Raw genomic sequence first — 23,663 nt, 5'->3', positions numbered from 1 at the left:
ACATATCGACATCAAAACACCCGAGCACGTCTGGGGAGGGGATCCTTTTACCAATCAAGACAGCCCTTGAATAACGTTACTCATTCGCCGTTAAACGATTTTTCTGCTATGCAAAATACCCTTGTTGTTTTCTATCCAAACTTTGTATGATTGTGAACATCCTATGATTAGTACTGTGTCTTATTCGTCTGATGTTGTGAATTCTCCATTCGATAGCACAGAAAACACAAGTAACAGTAACCACAGTTATAAGAATAGTAAGCAAAATTCTGATTTCAATACTGTTGTTAAATTAGAAGGAGGAAAAGTAAATTTTCTAGTCGATACAGGAGCTAGCATTAACATTCTCACATTGCGTACTTTCAATCAGTTAAACGAACGCCTTCCAAAAAAATTAAATCTACTCAAAACAAAAACAAGCGTCGTAACGTACGGAAGTGACACTTCAAATTTGAAAGTTTTAGGACGCGTTAACCTCTTAGTAGAAACCACCTCTAAAATGATTAACGCGCCATTTTTCGTGATCGACACTTCCCATAGAAACCTATTATCAGGCCGAACAGCACTTGATCTTGACGTCATTCAGATGAAGAAACAAGTTTTTTCTTTACAAAATCAGCGAAGCATGCAGCCAAACTACAAAACACCTGATAAACTAAAATCAAAAGAAAACATTCCAACACACCTCCGCAGAGTTTTAGAAAGTTATAAAGATACCGTGTTCAGTGAAAAAATCGGAAAACTGAAGGACTATCAAGTGCATCTTCACATAGATAACAACGTACCCCCAGTAGCGCAAAAAGAAAGACGCATACCTTTTGCTTTACGAAAGCGAGTCAATGCAGAAATCGCCAAAATGGAGAAAGCAGGCATAATAGAAGATGTCACAAACAAAGCGACGCCATGGTTAAATCCGCTAGTTATTGTTCCCAAACCCGAGGGAGGAGTACGAATTTGTCTCGATATGAGTGAAGCAAACAAGGCTATTAACCGAACAAGATATCCAACCCCCACCGTAGAGGATTTAAAAATCAAGCTAAGTGGCTCAAAAGTATTTACCAAGTTAGACATGCGAAGTGCTTTTCATCAACTGGAATTATCCGAAGAGTCACGACCTATCACCCCTTTCCAATCCGAAACTCGAATAAAACGTTACACCCGCCTGATTTTTGGCGTGAACTCCGCGTCGGAAGAAATGCAACATGTGCTAAGATCCTTAATAGCAGACATTAATGGAGTTGAAAATATTGCGGACGATTTATTTATATTCGCAAAATCTCAAGAAGAGCACAACGTTATTTTAAACAAGGTATTAAAACGTTTCGAAGAGAAAGGACTCACATTGAACCTGAAAAAATGTGTATTCTGCAAAAGCAATTTAGAATTTGTTGGGCATATCTTCTCAGAAGAAGGTATGAAACCAAGCCCAAAGAAAATTGAAACCATTACAAACATGCCTCAACCCGAAGATGTCAAGTCACTTCGAAGCTTTTTGGGACTCACCAACTACATGCAAACATACATACTGGACTACAGTACAATAACTTATCCACTTAGACAATTGATCAAAGAGAAAGCCGAATGGAAATGGACATCCGAATGTGAACATGCCTTTGCTACTTTGAAAAGCGCTTTGAGTAGTGAATCTTGCTTAGCATATTTTGATGAAAACAAAGAGACATTTATGTTTACAGACGCTAGCCCATATGGTATATCCGCCGTATTGTTGCAGAAAAGCAACGGTAAAGATGATGTTAAGGTTATATCTTATCCATCCAAATCCCTCACAGAAACTGAAATGAAATATGCGTAAATCGAAAGAGAATGTTTAAGCATAGTTTACGGATGCGAAAAAAATCGCTTGTACTTAAACGGTAGAGAGTTCACGATATTCAACGACCATAAAGCATTAGTTAATCTCTTAAGTAACCCAAAATCCACGATACCTCTGTGAATCGAGCGACTAACACTTCGACTTCAAGGTTACAACTTCACATTAAAACATGTAAAGAGTGCAGAAAAGATATCAGATTACGCTAGCAGACACCCTCACACCTTTAGCGACGACAAAAAAAGCAACGGTATAGAAGAATATTTAAACTTTACAGCCACATATGCATATCCAAAAGCGATTACCCTAGACAATATTCAGTGCCGTAACCACGAATTTCGTTTTGGGGGGGCCAGCCTAGTTTCAGTGTCTAAGGAGGCCCCACCATGGTTGGGGCCGACGGCCCAAGAAAATTTTTGAATTTTGAGTGCGCTAGATTGGCTAAAACAGCCTTTTTGAGAGTACTTTTTAAAGAAATTTAATCACTAGAAATCACGAAAATAAAGGAAAATACAGACAATTGCTCCAGTTTTCTGAGTTTTTTTTTTAAATCAGGGAATAAACGTTTACATAAATTTCATGAACAAAAGACTAAAAATGTTATCTATTGTAATAGCCAAAAGTGTCTATTCTGCTTTGGTGTTTATCGATAAATTCATCTCCCATTTGAGTTAAATCCATTTTGTCAACGGAATCAGTATGAATATGGAGGACCATCAAATTGTTCAAACGTAAATTCGTGGTTGTTGATCTAAGGTACGTTTTGACTCGTTTCAAAGCAGAAAACGATCTTTCGCTGATGGCGTTTGTGGACGGCATTACCAACAACAATTTCGCTATTTTGACAACTTCACTTAGAAGAGTTCTTTGAGATTGATCAAAACTTTGTAACAGCTTGATTAGATCGGTTACTTTAAATTTCTCTTTGTCGTAACCAAGGTTGGATGCGATGATTGGGAGTAGCGGTATTTGGACTTTAGCAAGTGACTCGTTGATATCTCCTTCGTAGAAACGACAAACTGCTTTTAGATGACTTTCCCATTCCTGACCAGTGATCAATTTTAAAAGAACTTCCTGTAAATTGACGTATGTCTTGTAATCAGGTTGATCGAATCTTTGTTGGATGTAGTTAATAACTAGATCGAAAGTTTCAAAGTAAACGTGGCGATAGTGATCTTTGGCAGTGTCATGAAAATGATATGTTTCAGGAGGGCCATCTGATACTTTGTTAAAATAATCTGGCATCTTTCTTTTTCGTGGGAGTTTAGGATCAGATACTCCGAGTTGTGATTTCCAGACAAGAACTCGCTCCCAAAATAGCTCAAACAATTCGTTGCTTCTGATCTTCTCTAACACAGCTAAGACTTCCGACACCCGTTGCTGTCCCTCTGCTGCCGAAATATCTCCTTGGAGAGACCTTCTAAGATTATCTGTATGTTTCAATAGGGTTTCACCAAGACAACAGCAGAAGACAAAATTAAAACTAGACATAACAGTCATTACTCCGTTGATTCTCGCTCTCGTATCTGGAAGCTTAAAATTCGATAATGACCATGTCCAAAGCTCCAGTAATTCCTTATGGTTTTCAAGAAAGGATTCAAGAACCTCACCTCGCACAGTCCATCGTGTAGGAGAAAACTCATGGACCGACTTGGATTCATTTCCTGTTGCTTCTCTGATATTCTTTAATTGTGTGTCTCTCTTTGGCGATTTTTTGACAAGTTTACATATTTCATAGGCAGTTCCAAACGCTTCTTTAAGTTCAGGGATTTCTTTTATCACATCGCCAACAGCTAAATTCAAAGCATGTCCGTAACAGTGTGTGTACAAACATTTTTCATTCAACGATTTGATTTGGGTAACAACTCCAGATCTGTGACCAGCCATGAATGCAGCTCCATCATAACATTGGCCGCGAGCATTTTCTAATTTCAAGTTCATTCGTAAAAGAATATCTTTGATTAAAAAACGATTTGGTCAGCACTAGTATCATGTAGTGGATGGAGGCCAATAAACTCCTCGTGAGCCTGTAATTCATCATCAACCCACCGAATGCAAATGACAAGTTGTTCCGTATTTGACACATCCCCTGTTTCATCTGCAAGGATTGTGAAAATCTCAGCTGACTGAATATTTTTTGCAATGTCACGTAAAATACTAAGTGCTTCGATTCGCAGCATTTCGTTTTGAATAGCCGGTGACGTGTAGTTTTGCTTTTTTGCAAGCCATGCACTCAGTTCCTTATCATATTCACATCGGAGTAAAAGTAACTGGTGGAAGTTCGAATTCAACTCGCTGTGTGTTTCCTCATCCCAATTGCCTCTAAACGGAAGTGATTGTCGCCCTAGATATCGAACGCTTTGCAACAGTTTTAACAGCATTCGTCTATTCCTTTCCTTTGTGGCTGCAAGATTATCTACCATGATTTCACCAATGTCCTTTGATGTACCTGGCGCAGTAATCAGTCTTTCAGTGGCTTCTTTATGGGAGTCGCTACATTCGTGTTTAGAAAATCCTCTTCCAGATTCAAGCGCCTTTTTCCAATTTCGGTAGCCGGTTTCAGTAAAAACTGTCTCTGCTTTTGTTGCAGAAATCATGCTTTTTCTAAGAGCACTGAGACAAGTAAAGCAGAAAGCAGCGTCTTTATTTTGGTCGTAATGTAACCAGAGGAACTTGTCAAACCATGTTGGGTTAAACGATCTTTGTTTCGGATCTTTACCAAACGTTGTTTTTGGAAAACTCAAAGAACGAGGTTGGTTCGGTTTAGATGGATCACTCGTTGTTTCCTTAAAATTATTCTCCGGGTTTGTTGGTGCTGTCGTTGTAGGTGTCGTCGTTGTAGGTGTTGTTGCTGCTTCTTCGTTTGTTCGTCTGAAAAGCAAAACAAGTGTAAAGGTTGCTTGGATAACAGTTATGGGATGAATTAAAAAGCAGTGGTGGGGTTAACAAAGTAATTAAATATTTATTTATTAATAAGTCACTTACTTTTCAGGTCTAATGAGCCATTTTGATAAATCACTTGTTTTCTTCGGCATTTTCACTCTTTTTCAAATTAGTCTGTTACTTTGTTAATTCTATATTCTTACACGTTTTTTTTTTGTTTTTTTTTGAAGTCAGTCCAACTCGTTCTCGTCTTCTCACAAACACTATTTTCAGAATGTAGTTTCCATCCAATTTCATCATCATTTCCATGCAGCAAACACTATCAGAATGTAGTTTCCATCCAATTTCATCATCATTTCCATGCAGCAAGTATAAGAGTCACGCGTTTTAAATAAATAAAAGAGTGGAAATCGGTTATAAATCATTCTCAATAAGTGTTTAGTTAGTTTATATATAACAAATGGTCTTTAGACATAAGACAAAACGTTTTTCTTAACTTGTCATAACCATCTTTGAAAAAATTATTGGGGGGGGCGGGCCCCCCTGGCCCCCCCGGTGGTTACGGCACTGCTCTTTATTATATAGAATTTTTTGTTTTGTCAGATGATTTCATTCTGCTCAACCTAGCGTGTCTTTACTGCGCATGCGTTTGATTTTTGATGAATATTAAGATCATTAGGGAAATTCCCGCTAGAATATTTTTGGAGCTCCTATTCTGCATACTTTCATGACGTCATTACTTAGTGGGGACTTCACCCCGCTAGGGCATGGCTAGGCATGGCATGGTAAAGACTTTCCCCACTAAGTAATGACGTCATTGTTCTACGCGCACGCCACTGCGCCAGAAGTAACATTTCTCTATCTCTCGATATTGGATTAATTGAAAGAGCTTGTTAACGATTATTATATGTAACCTTATAATAATATGAAAAAGAAGGGAACTGATGCGAAGACGTATAATTCGAGTAAATTATAGTTATTCCTTAAGCCTAATGTCTGTTCTTTCTGTATTAATAAACTTGACCACATCTTACAAAAGAAAAGTTGCTCAAAAACAATCCCTGCGGACGAGGTTGTTCGTTTGCGAGAATTTTTATGCGACAAAGTGTACTCAGCAAGCCAATCGGTTTATAGCACGTATACTTTTATTTTAAATCGGGAATCTTTTAGAAAAGGCTAAAAGGGAAGCTTAAAGCTAAAAAAATATTACAAAAACTCAATCACTGAAGCATCTATTTCGAAATTGTTACATAATCGTGCAAATTAAAAAAAATATACATCTGAAAAAGGACAGAGGTTAACGAAATAAAGGACTAATATTTCCTAATTGTAGCACCTGTTTTTAACGGGCGTAATCGGGATTGATCATACAAAAATATCAAAAAATTACAGTGAAGGTTGTTGTTGTTACCGACTTGTAGAAAACTGTGGAAGCGCACTAAAAGTCTCAGCATTTAAATATGGATGCCTTATTTGGTGAAAGACCTATCTCGTTACGGGCGTTGACAGATTTCTCGAAGTTGTAAGATTTATTTGCAAATTGTCATTTCTTTTTATTATTGCTAGCTAGATATAGCTATAACTAGCTACATATATAATAACCAGCTAGCTAGCTAGCTATCTATTCGCTGATTCGGGTTAACGTTATCAAATTTTGAAAAAGGAAAGCAAAGAACCTTTGGGAAAAATGAGTGACATATTTGGATTTATCAGGAAAAATTATTTAGATAGGAAATTTGAAATACCGAAAGATTATTAGAACAGAATTTATTGTAATTTAAAGTTTTCAAATTTTATAATAGTTTGACCGTAATATTTAGCTAACTGCAGTGAAACATTGTCACTATAGTTCATTTACGTAGTCATTTCTGTATAAAACATCAAAAGTTTGACTACTAATAGAGGCAGTTGTACTTAGTGTATAAACTTGAAAATTTGCTTATTTCCATATATAGATTTCAGTGCTATGATATTTTTGTAATTTTTGTTGAAAATGATCAGAAAAAATTTAAAGCATGTTAACCTGGATCCAAGAATAGCTATATAGCTACACATGTAATGCATTTTTTGCAGGTATATATAAACCGAATATAATTTATGCAAAGCTTAGGTGTTATCATCTACAGGGTTCAAATTAGCAGTTCACAATTTGCGAATCAAAATGCCATTTTTGCGAATCACTTTGCGAAGAAAATTATAAAATTGCGAATCAAGTATTTTTAAGTGGCAATAGAAATGCCTTTTTAGATCGCATTTTAAAAGTTAAGAATGAAGAATGGAGATAGAAAAGCCTTTTTAGATCGCATTTTAAAAGTTTAGGAACAAAGAACGGCGATAGAAAGGTTTTTTAGATCACATTTTAAAAGTTTAAGAACGAAAAGTGGTGATAGAAATGCTTTTTTAGATTGCATTTTAAAAGTTTAAGAACGAAGAAGAATCGCAATAGAAATGCTTTTTTAGATTGCCTTTTAAGAACTTAAGAACGAAGAGTGGGGATAGAAAAGCTTTTTTAGATCGCATTTTAAGAACTTAAGAGCGAAGAGTGGGGATAGAAAAGCTTTTTTAGATCACATTTTAAAAAATTAAGAATGAAGAACGGCAATAGAAATGCTGTTTTAGATTGCATTATAAAAGTTTAAGAACGAAAAGCGGCAAGAGAAATGCTTTTTTAGATTGCATTTTGAAAACTTAAGAACAAAGAATGGCAATAGAAAAATAGTAATTGATTTAAGGTGTTCCCAGGCCACATCTAAATAGTGGTTTACTAAGTACAGAGTGCGGAAATTTTTGCAAACCGACTTTACTTTTCTAATTCGAACCCTGACCTATTTTGTTTATTCGATATGTGATACCAGTAGATATGTAGCTCCACTGATGAGTAATAATTAGTATTTGGGATTAGGCTGTTATGCCTTTTTGGTATATAATCTTTATGGAAGCTGTGAATAAATGCAGAGATTTTATTAGGAAGTTTAATGCCTTATATACTATAATTTTCTTTGATTTGTAATATCTTTTTTTCAAGCGTACTGTTTTCTCTCTGCTTCTCCTTTCCTATCAATGTATTTTATAATATATACTCTTATTATACCCTTCTTCAATTTGTCCATTTTTTTCTAATCTCCTCTTTTCTTCTCTTTACTTTTAATTCAATTTTCCTTCATTTTTTCATTAGATATCTTCACTTCACTCTTCTATACGGCTCTTTTTAACTTCTCCATCTTCTTTTTAGCTGTACAATTTCATTCTTCTTTTTGATCATTTTCTTCTGCTGTTCTTCTATCTTTAAGTCCATTTTTTGCAGTTTTTATTCCATTCCCTTTCTCTTTCTTTTGCATTCTATGCATACCACTTCTACGCTATATGCTCCTTTTCCTCGTCTTCGCAGCCATTTATATGTTCTTTTCAACTCTGTGCCACATTGTCTGTGTCCATGCAAACATCACACTACACTGCTTTTGCACTTGGACTAAGTTCCTTTTCACACTTTTTACATTTATTATCAATCATTTCCCTCTCAGTATGCTTTGCTCCCCATGGAAGACCTTCTCCTTCTCTTTTTTATTTTCCTAATTTATCACTTCTTTTTCACTTTTTCCTGCTGCAGTTGTTACCTTCTTCTCCACCCATATTTTTTCCTTTGCATTTATTTTCATGAACTTCCTTTGTTTTCTCCTTTTTCAAGTGTTCTTCTTTTTTCTCATCTTAACCTTAGTCAATTTTTTATTTTTCAGGAATTTCTCTGCTTCTTGCCTTGTTTTAAACTTTTCGAAAACTGCTTCTTTATGGTTTGTCACTTGCTTCTTGCATTCTTTCCAATCATCATACATTCTAGTCTGTTCCCCTTTTTCACTGCATAAAACTGCATCATTTTTTCACTTATACTCTCTACTATTTTTTTCTTTGCCTTTCTGTCTGTTCAAAATTTTTGGCTATTTAAAATTTTGAAGTACAAATTGTTGAATAGAATACCACTATCAGTCCCTGTTGTAAGTATTTCACCATAAAAGTCTTAATATACAACCGATATGAACAAACAAGAAAAAAATAATCAATATCAATGGAAGCTGTCTTCCACAGCAATAGTCACACAATTCAATACAAAGAAAGGCTCTCTCCAACAGCATATAACATTAAGAATCTTGACCTTGATATCAACCAACACTCAACCAAACTATATCAGCAATAACAGTGATTGTTTATCTCACCTATAACGATAGTAACACAAATTAAAAGATAAACTTTACCTGATCAGCTGCGTACAAAGTTCCAAACTAGGTACACAACTGTTGCAGTAATTTTCGTCAAATTTATCTTCTTTCACTGCTTAGTTACTTCACTTATTTCCTTCTTCTTTATAACTTCAACTTTGTTTTCCTCTGTAGTTCAGTCTGCCATTATTTTTCTTATTGTCCCAATTGGTTTGTAAATTAATAAAATAATCCAGGTATATAGTAAGTAAAAAAAAAAAAAAGAAAAACTAATATTTTTCCAAAAATCTCTAATCTTGTCTATCATAATCATAATCATCATCACCACTACTCTTGTGATTGTAGTCACTTCAGTTATATCATTTTGTGTGGGAACGTCAACATTGGCAATTCTAGATATAATTATTAGCTGAATTAGCTGAATTTGACCAAGAGAGGCTGATATTATTATCAGCCTCTCTTGAGTTTATTAGCAGTAAACTTTAGTGGGGTTATTGTTTCTGCACATTATTCAAGTAAATAGGAACATTTACAAATATTACAAATATTGTAGATCCCTGCAGAAATAGTTGATCACGATTTGATCACTATTTTGTCACTGAAGTGGTAGGAATATAATACATTCTTTTACTTAAATTTTCATAGGATTTTTTTCTTTGTCTGGCATGCTAAAAAAGTAAGGTGCTTAATCTTTTGCACAATCCATTTGGGGAATTTTCAGGAGAGTCTTACAACCAAGTCTGGAGAAAAAAAATTAAAATGAACTAAAATGCATAGAATCAAGCTTTTCCAACAAGAATTCTTTGTGCCATTAGATCAAAGATTTCAAGTTATTATCATGTTTTTAATACTTAAGGGCTATCCTCTTCCTCCTTATCCATACCAGTCCGGTTTTTCTCAACTATTTTCTCTCTATGTCCATAACAACACATATTGAAGCATAATAGCTTCTGAGTATAAATACTTGTCAACAGCGATAATGCTTTCTTTTTACAAAAACGTAGATGTATAGTACATCTATACGTTTTTGTAAAAAGAACCACAAGTAATTCCTTTTATAGTAAAAATAATACTATAAAACTACATATTTTTTGAAACCATGTAAATTTTTTTTGCATATTTCTACCATAACAAAAAAATCAAAATGGTAGCAACAGTTGTGAATTTTTCAAAAAAATCTTTTTTTAAAGCAAATATCAGTAAAAAACAATGAAATAAGCAGTTGAATCATACTTAATTATAAACTACAATACCTTAGCTTACTTCTGCCAAAAAAATCAATAAAACTCATTTGGTTACTTTTCTATGGACAAAGATAAAGAAGGCAAAAAAAGAATTTTTTTTAAAATGAAAAGAAACAATGATGTGAAAAATGGGTAAAAACCTTTGATTTACACCAGGTAAATCAACTAAATGAACTGTATGTCTCTCTAATACGCCTTAATTGTTCACCTTCAATGGTAGCTCCTCTGGTTGGTCTTCTATCTGTGCGCATGGTCAAGCTCAGGCCTGGAATGTTCTTCAACATCTGTAACAATTTCAAAAGGTACCAATTTTTATAACGGACAGTAACACGTAACTAACTTCCCTTGCTTGCATAAAACGACTCATTTCACACCACTTATGTTCTCATATTTACCAACGACTAATTCTACTACTCATCCTCTTCTCCGTCTTCCACTACAAGTTTGTTTACTGCGTTTGTTTTGGGATGTCGATACAGTTGAAATTGTTTCAGCTTGTTCAAATAACTTGTTGAAAAACGTCTCCATTAATGAGATAATAAATTGCTTATGTTTTGAAGAATCACCAGTTGATAACGTAGGTATGTCAACAGTTGTTTTAATGACTCTTTCAGCTTTCAAAACGTCACGACCATAAATTAAAATGGGACAGTGTCAAGGTACTATCCAAATCATCTTCATTACTACACATAAGTGGTTGATTGTTGATATAACTGCTTCTATTTCACATAATGTTGTTTCTAATTCTTCAAAATGTTAACAGAGATCTACCAAGACATTTTAGAGAATTTTTCACTGTTTTGACTAATCTTTCGAAATTCTTCCCCACCATGGAGAGGCAGGTAAAATGAATGTATATATCTGATGTATTTGACTTTGTGACGTGAACCTTTTAACTTCAGTTGATTTAAACGTTTTACAATTGCCACTAATAATAATATCTGGGGTACCTTTTCTTAATGCGAAACGTCTGAATGCTCGAATGAATGGATGTACTGACATGTCTGGTGTCAATTCCAGGTAAACCGTTCGACTATTTGCACACGTAATCAATAAAATGTAAACCTTAGAGCTGGGTTTGCCATCTTCGAGGTCAAAAAAAGATAAACTATCCACACTTTACTATCACCAAACCGAAATGAAATGCACCAATTTGATCGGCTGTTAATGTGTAATCAATAAAATGTAAACCTTAGAACTGTTCTTGCAATGTAGTTCTTTTACAATTAAAGTCCTGTGTAATCTAAACCAAATGCTTAAAAAGCATTTGATAAATAATCCACTCTAAAATCTGGTAAGTCTGTATGAGGAAGGGGTAACAATGTGCTTCCGTGACAACGCTTGCAAATGACACACTTCCGTAAAATGTCTTTGGCAAATTTTCCACCTTTAATAATCCAAAACGCAGAACGTATACATGCCAATGTTGTCTCAATACCATGATGCATCACCTTCTCATGAGTGTCCATAATAATTAATTTTGTCACATAAGAATCTCTACCACGAAGTAGAACAGGATGTTTCATAAGCATAATCGTATTCTTCTGTAGTTAACGTTTCTTCTGTGATCATTAGTTCTGCCTTCCTGGAAACTTTTAAACAAAGATTGTTAATGAATCGATATACGTACAGCTTTTTTAAGAACTGTAATTTTCAAATTTCATTACACTACACAAGTCAACTACACAAACAGGTAATTCTGTGCACCCTGCTACGCCCACGAGATTAACATGCTCAACAGCACAATTCACAACATCTTCAACAAACTTCAAAGGAACTTTCTTACCTTTGTTCTTCGACTTAACTAACACATCTACCATATATGTAACCTTTCGCCTACATCAAATTTTCCATGATCCAGATTATAAGAATACAAAAACTTAGGTCCTTCAAACCAACAACTAGAAAATAAATTGTTAAAAATATGTGTAGGAATATCAGCAGGATTATTTAACACAGATATGTGATTCCATCTGTCTCTATCAACACAATTCCTCACATTAACTACACTATTCTCAACCCAGTGTTTCCAAGTTTTCTCTTTACCCTTTATCCAACAGAGAGCAACCTCAGAATCTGTCCAACATTAAACATTATTAAACAAAATCTTATTAGAAAGTGCAACCTTTATCTGACTTACAACTTACTTAATAATACACAACCTAGGAATTCCAGTCTGGGTATAGTCAACGACTTCAAAGGAGCCACTTTAGTCTTAGAAGCTAACAAATTAACTTTCACTTCAATAGATGCCACTACACGAATGTAAACTACAGCACAATATACCTAAGTTTAACTATCACAAAATCCATGTTACTCAATACTTTTTACTACCTCACTCACTGGAGTCAAAACAAATCTCTGAACTCTAATAGTACCTACAGATTTTAATACCTGTAAAAATTCTTCTCACACAGGCAATATATCACTAGACAACTCATCATCCCAGTCAAACTTATCTTTACATAACAGTTGAAACACAATCTTGATCCTAGAAGTGATCGGAGAAATAAGACCTAAGGTATCATAAAATGAAGCAGCTATACTTAACACTTTTCTCTTAGTTGAATACCTCTCTGAACATCTTTATAAAATATTATCAAATCGAAACACAAATTCATCAGAATTAGTATCCCACTCTATCCCTAAGACATGCTGGTTCTTATTTTTACTTGATGGCAGCTGATGTTCAAAATAAGTAACTTCATCTTCTTTCATGTCTATTTCATTCCCAGACGCTTCGTTCTTATCAAAATATTGTTGTAAAGTAACGTCATTACTTACCCACTTTCTTAATTCAAATCCCGCCTCAAGCATTATTTGCTTTAACTTATCATAAACTCCTGTTACACCATATACAACGTCATTTACATATAAATCTTCTAAAACTTTCTCAATAAGATCCTTATTCATATTTAAATATTTATTCAAGTGGTTCCTGACTGTACCATTGAGTAAAAATGGGCTACTTGTGAGGCGAAATACTACTCTTAAAAATCGATAAATAATAACCTTAGCCAAGTCTTGAGAATTAATATCACACCACAAGAACCTTAGAAAATCCCTATGTTCCTCAGCAATTTCTACATTCAGAAATGCTTGTTTAATATCAGCCAGGATACCAATATAATTAACTCTAAACCTAAGCAAAACTTTAAAATTTTAGACAGTAAATTTAGCCCGGGGTATAAACATTGATTTTAAGATGGTCCACAATGAGCACAAGATGCGTCAAACACTGCATGTATTTTTGTTGTGTCTCTATTGTTCCGCACAACGGGTCTATGCGGCAAATAATGTACTGTACCACTGTCAACAGCAACTTCTTTCTCAGGAACTTTTTCTATAATACCATTATTCTTTCATCATACTTACCAAGAATCTTCTTATCAACCAGACGACGTTTCAATGCTTTCAGTTTTACAAACACCGTAATTATCAGGTAATTCGTCGTGGTTAGGTTTGAAAGGTAACGTATCTCTCACCGTTGTAAAAAATGTCCTTCTCAAAATTAGTTATAACACAATCATCAGACGACCCTATGGTCACAATGTCCCAAAACTTACTTAAATCTTGTCGTAATAAACCAACGTTCTCCCCATGTCACAATGCATAGCGTTCGTTTCAAACATTGTTGATGCGAGAATGTATTCCCACTTACTTTACCACTCAAAATCCATCCCAACAGAATCGGAAGCTACTGGACCATTTCCTTTCTTAATTATTTTACCTGTGAAAAATGAATAATAATAATCAACTCCCACTACAATACTGATAAATAGATGCGAGTGCCCACCCGTACTATCCGCTAATTCTAAACCTCTTAAATACTCCAATTTATGCGCTGTGTTTATATAGGCTGTTTGGTTAAAGGACTGCAAATTGTCAGTACACACAAGGCCTCAACATTGTGTGGTTCTCATTATGACATGTTTGATTTTGAATTGAAAAACATCAATTTCTTTCATTACTCCACTATTGTTTGTACCGAATGTATTAATAATCAACTTTTCCTTCCAAACAGTTTCTAAGTTCAAAGCGTTGCACACCTTTGCTGCAATATATGTTTTCTGACTTCTGCTATCGAACAAAATGCGAGTAAGATATTCAGGATTATTATTAACTGTGCAAATATTTGCCTTAGCTGTCTGAAGCAAAATCCCACTATCACAATCACTATACGCTACTAAACCTTGTGCTTCCTCAACTTGCGTCTTCGCCTCTGAACTTACGTTACCTTATACGTAACAACAGCAATGATCAGACTTAGGCTTATTTGAGTCCTTAACCCACACTTTTTTTCATCATTCTTTTCTAATTTAGAAGATCCCTCACAAATAGAAATATGGTGCTTGCCCTTACACTGACCATAAATATATTTGGAACGACAATCTCTAGCCATGTGTCCTAGGCCTAAACAAATATAACATTTCTTGTTTTTCCTAATGATATCTTTACGCGTCTTAACATTGCTTACATTTCTACATTGCGAAGGATTGTGGCAGTCACTACTTTCAAGACCCTCAGATTTCCTCACAACTCTCAACATCATTGTACAATTTTCTTAAAGCAGTAATATTTTTTTTCTCTTTAAATTTACCTAACGTAAACAAAGACTCCATATCTGTGGATTCCCATACATCTCACGAAGAATACTAATCGCTTCCTTGTAATTTGTTAAACTCAAAGATAAACCAGAAGTTGCTGACAACGCGTGCCCAGACAAATACCTCTTTAAATAATTAAAATTATCTGTACCAATTAAACTACTATTCTGGTTAATTGCTACATCGAACTGGTCCCACAAACCTTGCCTCTCAACTGCAACACACTTGAAAACTGAAAGCTCTAATTTTGGTAATTTGCACTGTGTGCTACTACTACTCCCGTACTAACAGTTCCTTCTACTAAATTTAAAGATTTAATCTTCAGCATAATATCTGCAAAATGTTTGTGCATAGGTTCTAAACTTTCTACTACATCTGTCTCTATTTCTTCTGGACTAATCAAACTCAAAATGTCCTCATCAATAATACAAAGCTGTTTAATAATATTTTCTAATCCATTCTGATGACCTATAAACTGGGCCTCACTAACATTCTCATCAGCTAAACTAGCCTCTGTCTCTTTAAAGATATTAAATAAATGTTTTCTCAAACCGTTACGACAAGCAATCTTTCTCTTCAAAGCTGCAGACATAATTTTGAAATTTCAAAAACGACAAATTCCAAAATAAAAATATTCAAAAAATTTAAACCAAACCAAAAAATCAGTCTAACTGAAAATAAGAGAAATAATTTTTTCACCAGAAAAATCCTCAACACTATAAAATGTTCCGTATGAGTGATTTTAATAATTTACTTTCTTAATTTCCTTTTCGTGTAAACAGTCTCGAAAGCAAAGTTTGCACACATGTTTCAAATTTTCGTCAATAGTCAAATGTTTTTGCGTCCTTTCTCTTTCTAGTTACAGGGTTAACGTATAAGCACATAAGGTGCATTTCCTTCCAAGTATCTGACCATTGCATTGACAACGGTTTTTTAACTGTTCTTGTTGGTAGTAGCGATTTGTTTCGACAACTTCTTGTTTTATAATTTCTGCTGTGAAAAAATAAATGGGAAGATTCAAGTGGTGTATCTGCATCACTGGTTGGTCTTTTAAGTCCAGAGAATTCTAAAAATTGTGCATTACTGTTTAGGTTTTGGTATATGTTACATCAACATTCTTTTTCTTTGCATTGTTGTTTTTTTGTTTTTGTTTACCATGATGCGATTCCAGGGTTTCCTTTTACAAGGCGCATTATTTGTTTTCGTAACGTTTTTTTTTTACTTTGGAAGAGCTTGAGGTAGGAACATCATTAGTAGGGACATGACCAGAAATAGAAGCAGCAACTGAAAGAGTATCATCATCATTATCATAGTCACTTTCACTTTCACTTGCATCACCATCACATACTGATAAATAAACATTTTTTTGCTGACTTTTTCATGTGCTATGCAACTAAAAAAGGCCTTCTGTTTACATGCAGCACTGAAGTCATGTTATATTGTTCAATCAAACAAATTATGTGATATTTTTACTACTCACATGGCCAAACAGAACACATGGATCAGGAAGAAAGCGAACATCAACAATAGGTTCAGCTGGAAAATCTAGCTTTGCCCCATCTCCTTCAACATAATCTTCAACTGAACTTTATCACTTGTGTCATTATCATATTAACCATTGGTTTCGTCATCAGAAGCAAGAACTGCAGCTAAAACTTGCTCAGTTGTCAGCCCTACTCGTTTGCTAGCAGCCATTTTCAATCTGGTGGTTCCTGTGAGTGTTCACAAAATGTTGAGATATCAAGACGCTATTTTATTTATATCTACCAATCAAAAGTTGGATATTTCACTTCGTAGGTACTTCAAGACAGTATTTATAAATTTACAGCAAAAAAAGGTCGGATGGTTCTCCCGCAAGAACGCCTTTAGTAGGGGAGGTCATATATGACCCCCCTAGCTGCTAAAGGTTCAATAATAAAATAATTCTGTAAAGGATGTCGGCTCCATTTTTTTGGATGACCGTCATAGTGAAAATGAGCATTATTTATTTCGGGCATTCATTCTTTTATCTGATTTAAAATTATTTAGGGATGTGCAAACAAAAAAACATTTGAAGAATGTATATTCAGCATTGGCTATCTCAACCTTATCAGCTGCAGTTGGAGCTGGAATTCATGTGCTTACACATTTCTTGCAAGTATAAAATGTTTTTAGATTTTGCAATTTGTTTGGGAATATTTGTTGTTGTTAGTAAGTGTTATCATTTTATAAGTAATAAATCCAATTTAATTACAGGGTGGATTATTGGCTGGTCTGGGCAGCATTGGCTTTGTTTTGGCACTGGCCTTTACAGAAAACTCTTCAAAGAACCAAATAAAGCGACTAGGTTACATTTTACAAGTTTAGTATTAAGAGAGTATAAAACCTGCATGTTTAAACAACAGAAAAGTGTACTCCACGTTTCCTATTATTCTGTGATGTTTATGGACCATTGTATCCTGCTTTGTGTTTCTTCGTCCTTACCAGGTTACAGAGGTTCAGCTTAAAACGTTGCTTTGCGTTCGATTTTAATAATGCGACCAGCCATCATTGTGATTTACAAAAGATTTGAATACAAACTTGCCTCACAAGTAATGTCATTAATCAAATGAAAACCTTGGAACACAAGGTATCCATGATAGACAGTGAATGGAGGTTAGGTAATATTGTGCACTCCTGAACTGACAATTGTTTTACTTTTTTTAAGGTTATTTAGTCGGGATGGCATTTTGCACAGGTAACAAATCAATTTATTTGATTGTAAATAATGCTTTTTGAATAATGCTTCCTATCTTGACACATCTGCTATTTTCATAACATATATACTCGTTTTTCTAATTTCCGATTCCTATCATGGTAATTGACAGGTATGCCTAAATGGATTTTTGAGCACTCAATAACTAGACTATATATTAATTAGCCTTGTGCGCATGTATAGGTGCAGAGTAAAGCCACTCCTTTTTTACATCTTTTAGTTCAGGGTAGCCGCTACACCTGGAAATGGAATGTGAAACGGGATATGAAATATATTTTTGTCCACAAGAGTACCTAGGGCCACCTGAAATTGCCTACCCAGGTTGAAGGCGTTGTCAAATTATTCTTTAATGTCTCCTTACCGTTTGATGTGAGGGTTAAAAAATTTTATTAAAAAAACTTTTATTTTTTCACAAGATGTCAGACCAATATTCGATTAATTATAACTTAATGATAGTAACTAAAACTATTGTTTTACTCTTACTGATATTTTTGTACTTTTAAAAATGTCAACACTTAATGGCATATGCTTATCGTTTAACCTGACCTCAATGTGATGCTAAAATATGCTTAAATTTTACCAATTCTGAGCCTAGGGGTTCGAACTAATATGCACTATTAAAAAAAACTGTGTTAATGCTTTGTTCTGCTTATTATAAAGGTTTGTCACTGGGACCTCTTATGGATCAAGTGATTGAGATAGACCCAACGTAAGTAAAAAAGGACATAATTATAAATACACTTATGCATTGTCTCCCCATTGTCAGGTGTTTTTGTATCGATCTCCCATTTTGCTTTAAAGTTGTGGAGCCACATATTTTAAGTGTCATAGACCACTTGTGGGAATTTAGCCTCTTGGTCACCATAATATAAAAATTTAATTTTTGTTTAGAATTGTGTCGACTGCATTCTTTGCTTCGTGCTTGATATTTGTCTGTTTCTCACTGAGTGCATTATGGGCTGAAGATCGAAGTTACCTATACTTAGGAGGTAGACATAACACTTAGTTAAGGGTGCACCACTCTCAATATTGTTGTAAAAAATTGTTCTTCTTTTGTTTTTTCAGGTACACTGTTCTCTGGTGTGTCCATCATGATGCTACTTAGCTTCATGAATATTTTCTTCCAATCAAACTTAATCTTCCAGGTGAGCGAAAAAACATATAGTTTGCAATGAAATACATTACAAGAGACCGTAAAGCTATCATAATTTTGATGTACATGTTTCTCTATTTTTAAGTAGGAAAATTCCCTTTTTCTGGTTATAACAAATTGTAGAATTTATTTCCATCCGTAGAATGCAAAAATTCATGTTTTATTCTGTGTAGGTCTACTTGTATGGTGGCTTGCTTTTGTTTTGTGGTTTTATTTTGTATGATACGCAATTGATTATCGAAAAAAGAAGAAACGGAGATGATGATTTTATTTGGTATATATATATATATATATATATTCTTTAATATTCTCAAACCTTCAGGATTACATATGTTTATATTAAAGCAAGTTCAACTTGTGTTTCAAATTACTGGGAATATATGATTTTTTATATTTCGATTTCTTAAACCGGATTTACACTCAAGAACAAAACGGAACTGAACAAGAAATATACTTTATTTGATTATCTATCTGCTAATTTTTTTATTTTTTATATCTTTTTCCGTCCCTGTTTGCAAGGAAAGTTGAAATGACTAAAACTCAATCAGATTCAAGAAATCACTTCGTTCCGATCTGTTTCATTTTGTTTTTGAGTGGAATCCACCTTCAACGTTTGTTGTAAACAAGCTATAAATTAGATGTTATAATTTTAGAAGGTCTTTTTTTTTCATAGTATGGACTAATCTTTGAAATTGTAACAAAAACAATCCAATTCGTTCTATAACTACTGTTGCTAATTCCATATAGGCATTCAGTTGATTTGTTCTTGGATTTCATCAACATTTTCAGACGAACAATGGTCATTTTAGCTAACAACAAGGTATTTAAACTGTTGTTTTACTACAATACTTGCTTTAAGTAAGTAAAAACGTTACTGCTCAAACAGTACTGCTCAGCCAACTCGTGTCAAGCAAACAAGTTAAGCTAGATTTCCACATAAATTTTTTGAAATCTGATTATTTAATACTAAGAGCAGAAAATTCCACGGGCAGAAACTTTCGCGTTTTTCGCAATGTTTGGTGATTTTCGCGAATGTTTATGCCTTTGAAAATGAAGTCATGGATGTTTTTCAAGACGCAAAAGTTTTTTCACCACAAAAAACGGGAAAATCTCAACTGCAATAACATTTGTTGTTTTCATCCTTCTTTTGTGCTACGAATATTTCTTGGATATTATGATTCCTTGAAACAGTAATCTACGCAAACTTGATTAATAATAAAAGAAAATTTATGAAATTTTCTGCTTTTAAAGTAAGCTTTTCCGTTCGAGATGAAACAATTTTTTCGTTGAGAAGAAATTAACTATAATTGCTGTTTGTATAACTGTTTGCAATACCGTATTTCCTCTGGTAAAACGCCTCCCCCCTATTTGTAATTAACGCGGCGCTCTAATAAACGTTCATTAGAAAACACTTCTTTTTTCTAATCAACTAAAGATAAAAACGAATATTGCTTTTTACGCTTCAACAGTTGTGATGAAGAATTTTTGCATCAATTTTACGTGACGTATATTAACCAACTTCTCGTATCCTTTTATCATTTACAATTGCGTGCAATTAATTACCTTCAAGGTTAATGAAAAAATCCTATGAGTTTGGACAATTCTATCAGTAAGTGTTCCACTAAAATTTCCTTGTCTTTCCATCATCTTTGTATGTTCCAATTGCATACTCATCCAGCTCTTTGGCCTCCAACCGTGCATCGCGCTTACAAACCAAAGACTTTCTAACGTTTCTTTAGAAAACACTGTTATTTTACACTGCCGTCTCCAATATATAATGACGAAAAGCCGGTGTCATAGTTATACAGGATTGCACAACAGTACAAGAATTTCTGCAACTTACTACTAAAAATGTGAAACTATAATCTACATTAAAAACTAAAATTTTCGGCGGAAATTTTTTATTTCAGCGGAAAAATTTTCGGACAAGATTTATAAAGTCAAAAAATGTATGGTTAAGTAACGAATTTTAACCAAATTTCAAAAGTAATAATTACGGGCAATGACACATAATTTCTATGCACTGGTCCTTTTTTCAAAAAAAATTAGAAAAACCAAAATTTTTGGATAAAAAATCTTTCGGCAGACACAAATTTTGGCTGGAAGGATTTTTGGACAAAAAAAAATCCGAAAGTTTTTCCGTCCGAAATTTTTTTTCCGAAAGTAGTATAAAGTAGTTGATGGTTCCACATAAATCAGTCTCTATGTTTTTTGTTATCTCTTTACGTTTGGAAGCCTTGTCTTAAGTCCATTTTTATCTCACCATTCATTTTATTAATAAACGACACCCTGTAATAGACTTCGCCCTCTATTAAACGCCGCATCTAAACGCTGGAATTTGTAACAAACGCCGCGGTGTTAAAGGAAATACGGTATCTCTTGGATGCGTCAATTGTGCAGGATTGATACAAAAATATGTTTACTTCGTTTTATAGAAGGACAAACGCAAGAAGAATTAAGCTTCAGATCTAACAGCAACAACAACAACGTTATATTAATTGTGTTACATTTTTCCTTGGAATGTGTGTATTTAATATTTACAGTTTTACATTTACCTTTTTTTTATGTAGTGTACAGAAGTGTTACTTAATACATTATGTGTGCGGGATATGTTTCCTTTTCTTTCTTGTTCTACTGCTGTCGTTGCTGGATTTACCATTACAAATAAAGCGACCTGTTTACAAGAAATTAAACAAAGTAAGCCCTCATGGTTTCAAACGTATCGAAGTTAGTGGAGAGTTTATGATTTTCCATGCCAGGGGGGAACATTGTAGAATGTAAATTCTTCAACTGAGTGCGCACTTTACACAACATTTGAACCTTCTGTTTTACTGTGTTGCGACGAAAGTAAAAGCATCTCGTTTCCATGACGATTTGCTCTATATGATACTCAATCAGGTAAATAACGTCCGCAAGTTGTGATGCAAAGAGCTTGTTTCGCTCCTCCACGCTGCGCTAAATATAAGAATAATAAAAAGGAAAGAGGAAGTTTTTTTTTCAATTAAACTGGACGCCCTACTGACAAAATAACGACCCTATCGAATAAAATTTCCATTGCCTAGTGAAGAGGCTGGGTTAAAGGTACCTTTGCTAACGTTAATCTGTTTTAAATACTTTTAAAATCTCGTACTTCTTGAAATTAAGAACAAGTGTTACCTCGTATGCCGCCATCTTGCTTTGTAAGTCAAATTTGTCAGAGAAAGTCATAAACAAAGATTTGTGAAGCTGTTCAATCTCCTGCTTCATGGCCGTGATGTTCTCCATAAAGGCGTAATTCGCCATGCGACATTTTTCTCGCGTAGTCCTGTGTGCAGTCATGACGGACGATAGCGCATATCCTATTTTCAAATATGATTTGAAATGTGTGTGATGAAAGTTCTGTCATGAAAGAGATTTATAAGAGAGAGGGTATAGAACTTCAGTCTAAATGAAAAATAGATTTACACCATCAGTTTTTTTTAGTTTTTTTTATTTTGATAATGAGTAAGAAGTCTATTTCTGTAATAATCTTCCAAAGTTATTGTAGAGGTTATAAAAATAAAATAAAAGCAACTTGATATCATTGAGTTCGTTAAGAAAGAAGTTTATATAAGTCTTGTGTACTTTTTAAACCTAACCTTTATATGGAAAAAGTGAGTCGGGACGGTTTCACAAAACGAGCATTTCACAAACAATTCAATGTTATTTTCTAATTCGCTTTGCTCAACCGAAAATAACCTTATTTATCTTCTAAACTCTATCCGGGGTAATAAAAACGCGGTATTTAGTAGTGCAGTCGTCTTAGTGGTTGTGCTTGTTGCTGTTCTCTGGATTTCTAGGCAAGTATTTCTTCAATAGCCGAATTTTCCGCGTGCGAAGCAGGCTCCTCGGGGTCTTTGGTGTTGTTGGAATTGCTGTCTTCCGCGCCATCCACTTGGTTGGTAGCTTTGGAACCTTTCTGGAGGTTTGGAATATCTAGCTGAAAAGGAAAAATGATTCTGGGAATTTGAATGTGAAATATATTTTTTAATTTTACTATTCTTGGTCTCTTTCGGTGCCCTGGTTCCAGCCTCCTTAATTTTTTTTGTCCTTGCTATCGGAATCAAGATCGCCACAGTTTTTCAACCTGCTGGAGACCTATTAGAAATTTTTATTAACTTATTTCTTTTTTTTTTTTATAGAGTTTGTAGTCGAAAAACAGTAGCCTCTTCTTCAATGCGAAAAAGACTAATTCCATTCTTTTTTCCACAAAGCAAATGGCGAAACATCTTGAGCTCAAAAATGAAATATTCTCAACAGACGGAAGTCAGACCAAACAGACCTCCGAATCCAAGCTGCTTGGTGTTACGTTCAGAGAAGACTTAAAATGGAACAACACTTGAAAAGGTTTTTATCCTTCAAACTTCGTAAGCAACTCGCTGAAACACTGGTGTTAAGCAAACTGGATTATGGTAATGCAATCTATCACACAGAACACCAACATACTTGATGATTCAGCTGCAGAGAGTACATAATGCAGCTGCAAGTTTTGTACGCTCACGTTATTCCAAGATCAATGCGTGGTTATGCATGATGAGCAAAAGACGTAACTGGTGATGCGTGAATTTCCACACAGGTAATACTCAAGGCGATACTGAATGGCTATATACAAGGCTTGATATATCGTAAAATTGTGGGAGCAGGGCTTAGGTCCTGGCTGAAGGTTAGGGCGTGCACGGGCGAGGGTGCGTACTAGCTGGAGGCGGCCGTCTCGCCCCGGTTTCCCACGCTGTGCCATGTCGGGAAAAATTGTGCCAAAATGCCGGTAAAATGTCAGTGCTAGGAACGGGCTCCTAGTGGTATACTCACAGAATCAAAAACCCTCTGGGTTCAAACAACCACAACAAAAACAACAAAGCACCCAGAGGGTTCCCTTACGAGTGTTTTGTTTTAGAAAAACATGCTTTGCGAGATTCCATATGTCTCGCTGTACTCCTGCCGTACACAAATATACAGCCCATGTGGTGGTAATCCATCACACT

General features: G+C 34.7%; 4 protein-coding genes across 5 annotated transcripts; 1 reads left to right on the top strand and 3 right to left on the bottom strand.

The window, feature by feature from the left end:
- Nucleotides 1-2,431: 2,431 nt before the first annotated feature.
- On the bottom strand, nucleotides 2,432-3,772 carry LOC130642287 (zinc finger MYM-type protein 1-like). Its single transcript, XM_057449377.1, has one exon. The coding sequence runs from the start codon at nucleotides 3,770-3,772 to the stop codon at nucleotides 2,432-2,434; it is 1,341 nt and encodes a 446-aa protein (XP_057305360.1).
- A 20-nt stretch (nucleotides 3,773-3,792) lies between these two features.
- LOC130642286 (52 kDa repressor of the inhibitor of the protein kinase-like) lies at nucleotides 3,793-4,866 on the bottom strand. The gene is made up of 2 exons (XM_057449376.1): nucleotides 4,817-4,866; nucleotides 3,793-4,702 (listed from the first exon to the last, which is right to left on the bottom strand). The coding sequence occupies exons 1-2, from the start codon at nucleotides 4,864-4,866 to the stop codon at nucleotides 3,793-3,795; spliced, it is 960 nt and encodes a 319-aa protein (XP_057305359.1).
- Nucleotides 4,867-5,805: 939 nt separating this feature from the next.
- On the top strand, nucleotides 5,806-21,271 carry LOC130641615 (probable Bax inhibitor 1). 2 transcript variants are annotated; one of them, XM_057448492.1, is made up of 10 exons: nucleotides 5,806-6,236; nucleotides 16,805-16,913; nucleotides 17,012-17,102; nucleotides 17,463-17,492; nucleotides 18,171-18,219; nucleotides 18,402-18,499; nucleotides 18,576-18,655; nucleotides 18,837-18,937; nucleotides 19,411-19,483; nucleotides 21,099-21,271. In XM_057448492.1, exons 1-10 carry the CDS (start codon nucleotides 6,175-6,177, stop codon nucleotides 21,120-21,122), a joined length of 717 nt encoding a protein of 238 aa, XP_057304475.1. In that variant the 5' UTR covers nucleotides 5,806-6,174; the 3' UTR covers nucleotides 21,123-21,271. The 2 variants fall into 2 exon arrangements, with proteins under 2 accessions (XP_057304475.1, XP_057304474.1); XM_057448491.1 differs by lacking the exon at nucleotides 5,806-6,236 and adding an exon at nucleotides 15,613-16,573.
- Nucleotides 21,272-21,351: 80 nt separating this feature from the next.
- Nucleotides 21,352-22,393, bottom strand: LOC130641616 (uncharacterized). Its single transcript, XM_057448493.1, has 2 exons — nucleotides 21,820-22,393; nucleotides 21,352-21,618 (listed from the first exon to the last, which is right to left on the bottom strand). Exons 1-2 carry the CDS (start codon nucleotides 21,979-21,981, stop codon nucleotides 21,352-21,354), a joined length of 429 nt encoding a protein of 142 aa, XP_057304476.1. The 5' UTR covers nucleotides 21,982-22,393.
- Nucleotides 22,394-23,663: the final 1,270 nt, after the last annotated feature.

Source organism: Hydractinia symbiolongicarpus, chromosome 4 (genome assembly GCF_029227915.1).
Source record: "Hydractinia symbiolongicarpus strain clone_291-10 chromosome 4, HSymV2.1, whole genome shotgun sequence".
NCBI classification, from domain to species: Eukaryota; Metazoa; Cnidaria; class Hydrozoa; order Anthoathecata; family Hydractiniidae; genus Hydractinia; species Hydractinia symbiolongicarpus.
Note: the sequence above shows the minus strand (reverse complement) of the source record. Positions and strands in the feature narration are given on the sequence as shown.